Raw genomic sequence first — 12,500 nt, 5'->3', positions numbered from 1 at the left:
CTCAACAGAGACTGCCCTCCTTGCTGTCTCTGAGCAGCTTCACACTGCTAGAGCAGCCTCTCTCTCCTCTGTCCTCATCCTTCTAGACCTTTCCGCTGCCTTTGACACAGTGAACCACCAGATCCTCATGTCCTCCCTCCAGGACCTGGTATCTCAGGCTCTGCTCTCACTCTTCTCATCCTACCTCACCGACCGCTCTTACCGGGTAACCTGGAGAGGATCTGTGTCTGAGCCTTGTCCTCTGACTACTGGGGTCCCTCAGGGTTCAGTCCTTGGTCCTCTTCTCTTCTCTCTGTACACCAACTCTCTCTCTCTGTCATTCTCTCTCATGGCTTCACCTACCACAGCTATGCTGACGACACCCAACTGATCCTCTCGTTTCCCCAATCGGAAACACAGGTAGCAGCACGAATCTCTGCCTGTCTGACCGACATCTCTCAGTGGATGTCTGACCGACATCTCTCAGTGGATGTCTGACCGACATCTCTCAGTGGATGTCTGATTGACATCTCTCAGTGGATGTCTGATTGACATCTCTCAGTGGATGTCTGACTGACATCTCTCAGTGGATGTCTGATTGACATCTCTCAGTGGATGTCTGATTGACATCTCTCAGTGGATGTCTGACTGACATCTCTCAGTGGATGTCTGACTGACATCTCTCAGTGGATGTCTGATTGACATCTCTCAGTGGATGTCTGATTGACATCTCTCAGTGGATGTCTGACCGACATCTCTCAGTGGATGTCTGATTGACATCTCTCAGTGGATGTCTGACCGACATCTCTCAGTGGATGTCTGATTGACATCTCTCAGTGGATGTCTGATTGACATCTCTCAGTGGATGTCTGACTGACATCTCTCAGTGGATGTCTGATTGACATCTCTCAGTGGATGTCTGACCGACATCTCTCAGTGGATGTCTGACCGACATCTCTCAGTGGATGTCTGACTGACATCTCTCAGTGGATGTCTGACTGACATCTCTCAGTGGATGTCTGATTGACATCTCTCAGTGGATGTCTGACCGACATCTCTCAGTGGATGTCTGATTGACATCTCTCAGTGGATGTCTGATTGACATCTCTCAGTGGATGTCTGACTGACATCTCTCAGTGGATGTCTGATTGACATCTCTCAGTGGATGTCTGACTGACATCTCTCAGTGGATGTCTGACCGACATCTCTCAGTGGATGTCTGATTGACATCTCAGTGGATGTCTGACTGACATCTCTCAGTGGATGTCTGCACACCACCTGAAAATAAACCCGGACAAGACTGAACTTCTCCTCCTTCCAGGAAAAGGCTCTCCCACCCACGACCTGATTATTAACCTCAACAACTCAGTGCTGGCTCCGACTCTGACTGCCAGGAACCTCGGAGTGACGCCTGTCAGTCAACTCTCCCTGACTGCCAACATTACCACAATAACACGCTCCTGTAGGTACATGCTGTACAACATCAGGAGAATACGACCTCTTCTCACTCAGAAGGCGGCACAGGTTCTGGTCCAGGTCCTGGTCCAGGTTCTGGTCCAGGTTCTGGTCATCTCACGGCTAGACTACTGGAACTCCCTCCTTCAGGTCTACCTGCTAATGTCATTCGACCTCTACAGCTCATCCAGAATGCAGCTGCTCGGCTGGTCTTCAACCTCCTAAATTTACCCACAATCCTCCACTCCTCCACGACCTTCACTGGTTACCAGGACATGGTCTAACCTCACACCCAGGACATGGTCTAACCTCACATCCAGGACATGGTCTAACCTCACACCCAGGACATGGTCTAACCTCACACCCAGGACATGGTCTAACCTCACACCCAGGACATGGTCTAACCTTACACCCAGGACATGGTCTAACCTCACACCCAGGACATGGTCTAACCTCACACCCAGGACATGGTCTAACCTTACACCCAGGACATGGTCTAACCTCACACACAGGACATAGGGAAGGTAGCGCCGTAGTAGCACTTAAGTAGCACTTAAATGTCTCTTACTGATAGTACTCTGTAGTTTAATGTTATTGAAGAAATTGTACTTGCTTGATTCTTGTTGTTCTGAGTTTGGACTCATGGTTTAATGTACTGATTGTAAGTCGCTTTGGATAAAAGCGTCAGCTAAATGACATGTAATGTATAGTAGTTTAGTAGTTTATAGTAGTTCATAGTAGTTTATAGTAGTTCATAGTAGTTCATAGTAGTTTGTGGTAGTTCCAATTAGTTTATAGTAGTTCATAGTAGTTTAGTAGTTTATAGTAGTTCATAGTAGTTCATAGTAGTTTAGTAGTTCATAGTAGTTTATGGTAGTTCAAAGTAGTTTATAGTAGTTCATAGCAGTTTAGTAGTTTAGTAATTTATAGTAGTTCATAGTATTTCATTGTAATTCATGGTAGTTTATAGTAGTTCATAGTAGTTTATGGCAGTTTATAGTAGTTCATATTAGTTTATGGTAGTTTACAGTAGTTCATAGTAGTTTATGGTAGTTCAAAGTAGTTTATAGTAGTTCATAGTAGTTCATAGTTTATAGTATTTCATAGTAATTTATGGTAGTTTATAGTAGTTCATAGTAATTTATGGTAGCTTATATTAGTTCATAGTAGTTTATGGGAAATGTAGTTTGTTAATGTCCTGCTCACCTCCTCTCTGGCCAGCCGTTGCTCCTCCTCCTCCCTCCGATGCTCGTCTTCCAACCGGGCTTGACGCCTCTCCTCCCTCCTCCTCTTCAGCTCCTCCAGCTCCTGCTCGGCCTCCACCTGTCGGTGTCTGAGCTGCTCCGTCTCCTGGATGGTCTCCGCCTCCTCCGGCTGCACGGCTCTGCTGCAAAGGTATTTAAGATATTAAAATCTGATGTTATTATGGACCTGAGCCCATCGAAAACAACATGGCCGAAACTATGTAGACGTTCTGTCTCTCTGGAATATTCACAAATAAATGGTTATCCATCGCCATGAACCCACTGCACACCTGGTGGACCTTTTGGTGTTGCTGCTCTTGTACGACGTCACTTCCTCTTTGGGCTCTTGGTGGAGAAACACCTTGGACGTGTAGGAGACTTTAACCTCTTGTCTTTTCTCCACCTGAAGAGAAACACTCAAAGTCAGCTGCTAAACACCTGAATGTTGACTCACATCTGATTGTAAAAGACTAAAAAAAGACTTAGTCTTATCTCAAATGACACGACTTGAAACTTCATAGACTCAACTTTGAGACGATGAACATTAGACTTTATTTGTCTCAAGTTTCACTCGGCTTGTCTTGAATGCCTTGTTGGTTTTAAAGTGCCTTGAGGCTCGGCTGACTGGTCTTTGACTCGTCTTAAATAACTAAGACTTTAGTCTGACTCTAATACTTTCACACCAGACTTGGACGTGGTTTTCTTGAGACTTGATTTGAGACCTTTTATGATGCTTTCAGACTTGACTCGTCTTTGATTCACCTCAAAGGACTTAGAAGATGAAGATTGACTCGTCTCTAATACTTTCACACCTGATTCACACTCACATCTCCAATAAACAACTTAAACTTGTATTAAATAACTTCTTTTGAATGATTAGAAGCTTCAGACGATTCTAGAATGAACTAAAACCTTTAAAGAATCACAGTCGTCCGGACACAAACTCGTACCTCTGTATTCGGCCGTTGCATCTCCTCCTTCCTCCCGTCCACCGCCTCCTCTCTCATCCTCTTGTCCTCCTCTTCCTCCCTCTCTTGCTCCCTCCTCGGCCTCTCCTCACGCTCCTTCCTCCTCTCCATCTCCACCCCGGCCACGTCTTCTTTGAGGCGCTCCTGTCTCTGGAGTCGGCCGGAGGACGAGACCGAGGCCTGGACGGTCTTCACGGGAACGGCTTTGTTTATCGTGTCCTCCTCTTCGTCCTCGTCCTCCTCGCCTCCCTGGCTGAGCTCCTGCAGGCGCTGCTGCCTTCGCCTCTCTCGACGCTGAGTCCAGTCACTGAAGCCCTCGTCCTCCTCCAGAGCCAGAGAGCTGCTCGGCTTCAGGTCTCCATACCTGAGGACGAGGAGCAGGGGTCATGATCTCAAAGTTACAAAAACAAGCTGCATTCTCTCTCCTGACCATCAGGGGGCGACTCCTCTGGTTGTATAGAAGTCTATGCTTCATGTGTTAAAGCTGCATTCTCTCTCCTGACCACCAGGGGGTGACTCCTCTGGTTGTATAGAAGTCTATGCTTCATGTGTTAAAGCTGCATTCTCTCTACTGACCACCAGGGGTCGACTTCTCTGGTTGTATAGAAGTCTATGCTTCATGTGTTAACACTGCATTCTCTCTACTGACCACCAGGGGGCGACTCCTCTGGTTGTATAGAAGTCTATGCTTCATGTGTTAAAGCTGCATTCTCTCTCCTGACCACCAGGGGGTGACTCCTCTGGTTGTATAGAAGTCTATGCTTCATGTGTTAAAGCTGCATTCTCTCTCCTGACCACCAGGGGTCGACTCCTCTGGTTGTATAGAAGTCTATGCTTCATGTGTTAAAGCTGCATTCTCTCTCCTGACCACCAGGGGGCGACTCCTCTGGTTGTATAGAAGTCTATGCTTCATGTGTTAAAGCTGCATTCTCTCTCCTGACCACCAGGGGGTGACTCCTCTGGTTGTATAGAAGTCTATGCTTCATGTGTTAAAGCTGCATTCTCTCTACTGACCACCAGGGGTCGACTTCTCTGGTTGTATAGAAGTCTATGCTTCATGTGTTAACGCTGCATTCTCTCTACTGACCACCAGGGGGCGACTCCTCTGGTTGTATAGAAGTCTATGCTTCATGTGTTAAAGCTGCATTCTCTCTCCTGACCACCAGGGGGTGACTCCTCTGGTTGTATAGAAGTCTATGCTTCATGTGTTAAAGCTGCATTCTCTCTCCTGACCATCAGGGGGCGACTCCTCTGGTTGTATAGAAGTCTATGCTTCATGTGTTAAAGCTGCATTCTCTCTCCTGACCACCAGGGGGCGACTCCTCTGGTTGTATAGAAGTCTATGCTTCATGTGTTAAAGCTGCATTCTCTCTCCTGACCACCAGGGGGTGACTCCTCTGGTTGTATAGAAGTCTATGCTTCATGTGTTAACACTGCATTCTCTCTCCTGACCACCAGGGGGCGACTCCTCTGGTTGTATAGAAGTCTATGTGTTGATCTGAGAGGATGTGTGGAGCTCTCCAACACTATTTTATATAACGTTTGATCTTTAATTTAAATGTTAAACATTAAGTGTTTGTTAAGTGAACCTTTTATTAGCACAGTGTCTCCCGCAGAGGGAAAGTAATGAAAGTGTGTTTTGTGTTTCTGAGAGCTGGCGGAAAGGAATTCCCTCAGCATTCCCCAGATGATTAAGACGCGTCCCCCGCTGCATGCTGGGAGTCTCTTGGCAGCTAATCGGCCTTAACGAGCGGCGACGTCTCCGTCTGTGACACCTGGACGGAGTGAGGGGGTCGAGGTCCAGACCTGTCCGTCAAAAGCATCCACAAAGACGTGGATTCAAAATTCAGGTTTAGGCAACAAAATACTGAATTGGGTTCAGGAAAATATCAAGTTTATATAGTTTATGGGAGTTTATAGTAGTTCATAGTAGTTTAAGGTAGTTTAAAGGTAGTTTATATTAGTTCATAGTAGTTTATAGGAGTTTATAGTAGTTCATAGTACTTTATAGGAGTTTATAGTAGTTCATAGTAGTTTAAGGTAGTTTAAAGGTAGTTTATATTAATTCATAGTAGTTTAAGGTAGTTTATAGTAGTTCATAGTAGTTTACGGTAGTTTTATGGTACTTTATATTAGTTCATAGTAGTTTATAGGAGTTTATAGTAGTTCATAGTACTTTAAAGGAGTTTATACTAGTTCATAGTAGTTTAAGGTAGTTTGTATTAATTATAGTAGTTTAAGGTAGTTTATAGTAGTTCATAGTAGTTCATAGTAGTTTATGGGAGTTTATAGTAGTTTATATAAGTTTATAGTAGTTCATAGTAGTTTATGGTAGTTTATAGTAGTTCATAGTAGTTTATAGTAGTTCATAGTTCATACTATTAATATATCAACGTTGGAGTTAGAGAGCACACAAGTTACGTGACACGTTGACTTCTCTTTTCAGACGGTTTCCTGAGTCACAGTCCTGTTTGTTTTGATCACAATTACAGTGAAATGTATATTTACTTTTTTGAGATTCACGCATTCGGTAGGAACCAACGAGGACAGGAAGTCACGCCATGTTTGTCTTTTGCAAGAAGAAGAGGAGGAGAGACGGACAATCTGACTTGTTTTTGCAACCAGAGGAGTCGCCCCCTGCTGGTCAGGAGAGGGACGTTTTAAGACAGAACTTGACCTCTGACCTCCTTGGATTCAAAAGGGTATTATCAACTCCAGGCTGCAGAGGAGCCTGAAAGCAGTGGATCCCTGAGATGTGAAGCAGGAGGAAACTGTCATTAAACCTGAAGCTGTAGACATTCCTCCGCGGTTGTGTAATGAGAAAGCAGCTGCGTGCCCGTCTTCACGCCAGCGGGGGGGCGGAGCTTGTTTTCTCCCAGTGGAAACAGCGTTTTTACACGGCCTCGTACAGGAAGTCGTGTGAGTGAATGATGCTGTGCACTTAACGACTTCCTGAGTTCACACGATCACATCGACGTGGAATTACGTTTAACGAGAGAAATCCTCGTAACGCACTTTGAATTGAGATGATTTATGATTTAATGATAGATGATTTATGAATGAAGTGTATTGTTATTCATAACTTGTGGAATGTGTAAACAGTTTGTCTGCACCAAAGAATGCATATACATGTATATACATATACTTCTATACAACCAGAGGAGTCGCCCCTGGTGGTCAGGAGAGAGAATGCAGGTTTAACACATGAAGCATAGACTTCTATACAACCAGAGGAGTCGCCCCTTGGTGGTCAGGAGAGAGAATGCAGCTTTAACACATGAAGCATAGACTTCTATACAACCAGAGGAGTCGCCCCCTGGTGGTCAGGAGAGAGAATGCAGCTTTAACACATGAAGCATAGACTTCTATACAACCAGAGGAGTCGCCCCCTGGTGGTCAGGAGAGAGAATGCAGCTTTAATACATGAAGCATAGACTTCTATACAACCAGAGGAGTCGCCCCCTGGTGGTCAGGAGAGAGAATGCAGCTTTAACACATGAAGCATAGACTTCACTGACCCTAACCCAGAACTGGAGGTTTCTGGTCTGTACTTACTTCCCGTCCTCCGGTGACGACTCTCCGGGCTGCGAGCCGCCGTTGGTCCACCGCGTCGCCTCCCGAGCTCTCCGCCGCTGCTCCCTCTCCACCTCCTCGGCGTCCTCCACGCTCCTCTGAGCCGTCAGCCTGCAGACGAGAGAGGACACGGAGCAGTTAGAGGATGACCTGCACCGTGTTCCTGGTCGCGTGTCAACAGTTTGACGCCATGTTGTTCATGTGAAACAAAACTACTTCATCAGGTTTAGGAAAAACATGTAATGCTTTGTCTTAAAGTAAATACACTTTGTAACATAAGTCCAGAAAACACGTCACAAACGTCCAGAAGGTCCCCAGCAGAGCCCTAATGGCGCCACCTGTTCCTCCACTTCCTGTCATGGGGTCGGACTCACGGTGACCTCTGACCACCTTTTTCTCATCTCCAGATTCACAGTTTAAAAGTCTCTTTGTGTTCAAGATGTAAAACCGGAGCAGTGTTGAACCAGAGTCAGCTTCACTTCCTCCTCCTCCTCCTCCTCCTCCATGCTCCTCCTCCTCCTCTTCCTCCTCCTGCTCCTCCTCCTCTTCATCCTCTTCCTCCTCTTCCTCCTCTGGCGGTCTCCATCCTTCCTGACGGGCAGAGAGGAAGTGACTGAAGGGACGGAGGTGAAGAGGCCGGAGACCAGCTGGAGGAGGGTCAGGACTCTCTGATGGAGGACAGGATGTGCAGCTCCAGAGACAACTGACTCTTCAAAATAAGAGCTTCTTCTCAGACCTCTACAGACCTCAGTGTAGTCCTGGTCCTCTATAGACCTCAGTCTAGTCCTGGTCCTATCAATTCAATTCAATTCAATTCAATTCAATTCAGTTTATTTTGTTTAGCCCAATATCACAAATTACAACCTCCCCTCAGAGGGCTTTACAATCTGTACACATACGACATCCCTGACCTTTGACCTCACATAGGATCAGGAAAAACTCCCCAAAAATAACCTTTGACAGGGAAAAAAGGGAAGAACCCTTCAGGAGAGCAACAGAGGAGGATCCCTCTCCCCGGATGGACAGATGAATAGATGTCATGTGACCAGATGAACAGAGTTACAGAGTTACATAAACACATTACATGAATATGACAATGTATGAATGGAACTCCAATCCATGAAACAGAAGGAGGTAGAGAGGAGGGGGCGGGGCATCAGCAGGGCCAATGGGAGGCCGGCTCACCAGCATCAGACACCTCCAGGTCCAATGGACCCTATGAGACGTGAAGTCACAACGACTCCGGGGAGGAAGCTATCAGAAGCTGAAACATCTGATTCAGACTAAATCATGAACCTCAACCTTCTGAATATTGAAGTACCAGTAAAACCTGAATTTCACTCTCAGTTCCTCAGCCGGAGGCGAGCCGGTTCCATGTGGTCTTCCCTTTGTAACCCGAGACCAGGAGCAGGACTGAACACGTCCTTTATTCATGTGTCTGAGAAACCATATTTGGAAACGGCAAAATACGATAAAACTCTCATTTGAGGTGAAGAATGTGTGAAAACATTAAAAATACACAAAAATATCCAGTCTTTGTGCTAAGCTAGGCTAACTTTCTTGTCATCTGACTGAGCGATATCCCAAAAGGTCGCCTTGTTTCTTAACCCTCTGGACTCGATGGACGTGTCATCACGTCCTACGGTGTTTACTCAGCGGTTATATTAATATCTTCACGGTAAAACGTAAATCTGGTTCTGATGTTTCCTGAACACTGATCTGTCGACGTTCTACTTCCGGGTTCTTCTTCTCACGAGATCGTACGTGATTCACTCAGAGAGCCGAGAGCTCGGACGCCGTGTGACGTTTGAGTCGAGCTCCGCCATTCAACGTGTGGAATCGTGTGTCCGTTTAATATTTTGTGTGAAACGAACCAATGAACACTCAGTAAATCACTAAGGACCTCCCACCTTACGCTTCGGACAAACACTGCTGTCTTCAGTTAGTAAATAGTTTTGAAAAAAACAAAAAAAACGTTTGGTGGCCGGCGGCCTCCATCAGGCCTCCATCTGGCCTCCATCAGGCCTCCATCGCTCCATCAGGCCTCCATTAGGCCTCCATCGCTCCATCTGGCCTCCATCTGGCCTCCATCAGGCCTCCATCGCTCCATCAGGCCTCCATCTGGCCTCCATCAGGCCTCCATCGCTCCATCTGGCCTCCATCAGGCCTCCATCTGGCCTCCATCAGGCCTCCATCGCTCCATCTGGCCTCCATCTGGCCTCCATCAGGCCTCCATCGCTCCATCTGGCCTCCATCAGGCCTCCATCTGGCCTCCATCAGGCGGCCTCCAGACGTCTCTGTCTGGCCTCCGTCCATCTGGCCTCCGTCTGGCCTCCGTCCGGCGGCCTCCGTCTGGCCTCCGTCTGGCCTCTGTCTGGCCTCTGTCTGGCCTCCATCTGGCCTCCATCAGGCCTCCATCTGGCCTCCATCAGGCCTCCATCGCTCCATCTGGCCTCCATCAGGCCTCCATCTGGCCTCCATCAGGCGGCCTCCAGACGTCTCCATCTGGCCTCCGTCTGGCCTCTGTCTGGCCTCCGTCTGGCCTCCAACTGGCTTCGGGCTTCATTGCGCGGCGACGTCTCGGCAGAGCGAGGCCGTCGGGGGAGAAACGGTTAAAAGCATTCGCCGCTCTTTCAACGGCTCGGCTGACACGATAATGACACGGTAATAACACGGTAATAACACGGCTCGCTTTCAGCCGGCGGACAGACGAGCACGGTGGGAAGACGCTTGAGAGGTGAAGTCACCGTCGAGCTGAGACTCGTCGAGCTGACTCACCGCGTCACGGAGACGTCGCACCTCACCGGCTCACTTGATTTATGGCCGTTAACGTAGACTTCGTGGTTCCCAGATGACGAACCCTCCTCAACAGGTTTTAAAGCAAAACTTCTTCTTTTTGGCATAAATTGTAATAACTAATCTCTTAGTGTTTTCCGAGCCTCCTCATCAGGTACATGTTTTAATATTTGTCCATTTCTTTTATTAAGCACTAAATACTGAAGACATTCAGCCACAGCTCGACTTGTTTCCTGCTTATCAGCAATTACAGCAAATACCCTTTTTTTTCTACGCTGTGATTGGTCGTTCTCTGTTCAAGAGGCGGGGCTTAGCGAAGGGGAACATTTAATTTAGAAACACGGACTCAAAAATACATCTGGACGTTTAAAAAGAAACTTTCCAGAGATTCTGGTCAGTTAATTGGTCATAATTGATCAGTCTTTGGCTGATTTGATACCAGGTATTACAGATGTGTGTCAGAGCAGTTATTGACAGATATCTGCTCCATGACTCCATCAAACCCCCGGAGACTCCAGGCAGACTGAAGCGGGCTGTTATGGCTGCAGGTCTGGGGGTCCGGGTGCCTGGACCCCCCCCCCCCCATGCGGAGCACACGGCTGGGGGAACCAGAGAGAGATCGACCCGACCGTCCAGAGAGGAACACGGACACTTCTGGGTTTGACAAGTTTGAGAAGAAGAAGGAACCTCCAACCCAAAGAGACTCAAATGGAGCTTCTGTCTCCTGGAAGTCCAGAACGTTTCCCTGAAGCTGACATGTTGGATTCCCACTCTAATAATAATGCACCATAAATCATAACCAAAAGATCTGTGGACATCAGACTGAGGTGGATCCCTCAGATAGGACTCCTGGAAACAGGACGCCCCACTCTGTTTACTTTCCCTCTGTCCTAATGCAGACAACTGGGGGGGGGTCAGCTCCCCCATCACTCATCAGATAACTCCACCCCCCCCCCCCCCCCCCCCTCACATACACACACACACACACATTCCTCAGCCTCTTATCTCCCTGTGCCGTAAACACCAAGGACACCCGGCCATGTGTGGGGGAGTCAGGGGTCAGAGGTCACTTAAGCCTCCTGGATGACATCATCACAGAGAGCTGATTACAAACAGCCTTGATGCTGTTTACTGGAAATACAGCAGTACTACTGTGGTAGAAGTACTCACACCAGACTACTACTGTGGTAGAAGTATGCAGTGTGATAGAAGTACTTCTTCACTGCAGTGTGGTAGAAGTACTCCTTCACTGCAGTGTGATAGAAGTACTCCTTCACTGCAGTGTGGTAGAAGTACTCCTTCACTGCAGTGTGGTAGAAGTACTCCTTCACTGCAGTGTGGTAGAAGTACTCCTTCACTGCAGTGTGATAGAAGTACTCCTTCACTGCAGTGTGGTAGAAGTACTCCTTCACTGCAGTGTGGTAGAAGTACTCCTTCACTGCAGTGTGGTAGAAGTATGTACTTTTTGTCCGCTAATCGTAGTGAAAGTAAAAGTATTGATTGATCATGAACGTGTTTTATTATATCTGATGTTTCCCATGTTCACTATGTTTACCTTCTTAGACTGTTATGACATCATCTCTCTATTGTTGTCTTTACCATGTTTAAAGTGGATTATTATTATTATAAAATACATAGTGAAAACATCAACAGGCCCCCAGATTATCTCACCAACTTAATGTGTTATTAAGCAGAAGTCTATTTCTAATAAATGAAGCAAACCGCTGTGATTACACGTTTCTAACAGGAAACGCAGAATGAATCACGCGTCTGATGATGATGATGATGATGATGGACGCGTCATGTTTTAGGAGTGATGTCATCGCTGATCCTCCAGACCGACGCCATCTGCTGCGTTTACTGACTCACGGCGAGACTCCGCCCCCTCCAGCTGTTTCGTAAACGCTGAGTCATGTTCACGTTTCCACAAAGAAGAAAAACCTTCAAACCAGACGCTCCTAAATTAATCTTCACAATAGTTGTTGTTGTTGTTGTTGTTGTTGGACGACCTGTAAGACGCGTTGGTCGACGTCGACCAATCAGAGCGCAGGCTGCTCTCTAACCGTGGACACAGAGGGTCCTCAGAGAGACCCCCGTGACCCCCGTGACCCCCGTGACCCTCTTATCTCATCACCATGGAACCTGACACAGGATGGGGAGAAAGACCCCCCCAAAAAGGACTGACTCCGGTGACCTCTGACCTCTGACCTCTGACACCACTTCCCCTCTCGAGCGTCCAGCTCGCCTCGAGCCGCCTTCCTTTATCGGAACCGCTAATACATTTAGAAAAACAATCAAGATTATTAATATAGCTCTATTGTTATGATTATTCACGTGAGTGGAGCTAAGTCCAACCCCCCCCCCAAACCCTGCGTGACCCAAAACACTCCCAGTAATCCCACTGTTCCCATTAGAACCAACAAACACATGAAATGCTTTGTTGGTTTTTCTCCGGATCTCAGGAGAGAATTAATTTCTCCTCTCA

The 12,500-nt window shown here is 47.1% G+C and overlaps 1 protein-coding gene across 2 annotated transcripts in view; it reads right to left on the bottom strand.

Moving 5' to 3' along the window:
* The window catches only part of lsp1a (lymphocyte specific protein 1 a), a 27,595-nt gene that overhangs the window by 14,904 nt on the left and 191 nt on the right, over positions 1-12,500 (bottom strand). The window contains exons 2-5 of one of the 2 annotated variants that reach the window (XM_034536157.1): positions 7,202-7,330; positions 3,629-4,010; positions 2,969-3,081; positions 2,641-2,821 (exon numbers count right to left, since the gene is read on the bottom strand). In XM_034536157.1, coding sequence (XP_034392048.1) covers positions 2,641-2,821; positions 2,969-3,081; positions 3,629-4,010; positions 7,202-7,330 — 805 coding nt within the window. The remainder of the gene's footprint in view (positions 1-2,640; positions 2,822-2,968; positions 3,082-3,628; positions 4,011-7,201; positions 7,331-12,500) is intronic. The other variant, XM_034536158.1, reaches the window with a different exon arrangement.

This window comes from Cyclopterus lumpus, chromosome 6 (genome assembly GCF_009769545.1).
Source record: "Cyclopterus lumpus isolate fCycLum1 chromosome 6, fCycLum1.pri, whole genome shotgun sequence".
Classification (NCBI taxonomy): domain Eukaryota; kingdom Metazoa; phylum Chordata; class Actinopteri; order Perciformes; family Cyclopteridae; genus Cyclopterus; species Cyclopterus lumpus.
The sequence above is the reverse complement of the archived record's forward strand: the minus strand, read 5'-3'. Positions and strand labels throughout refer to the sequence as shown.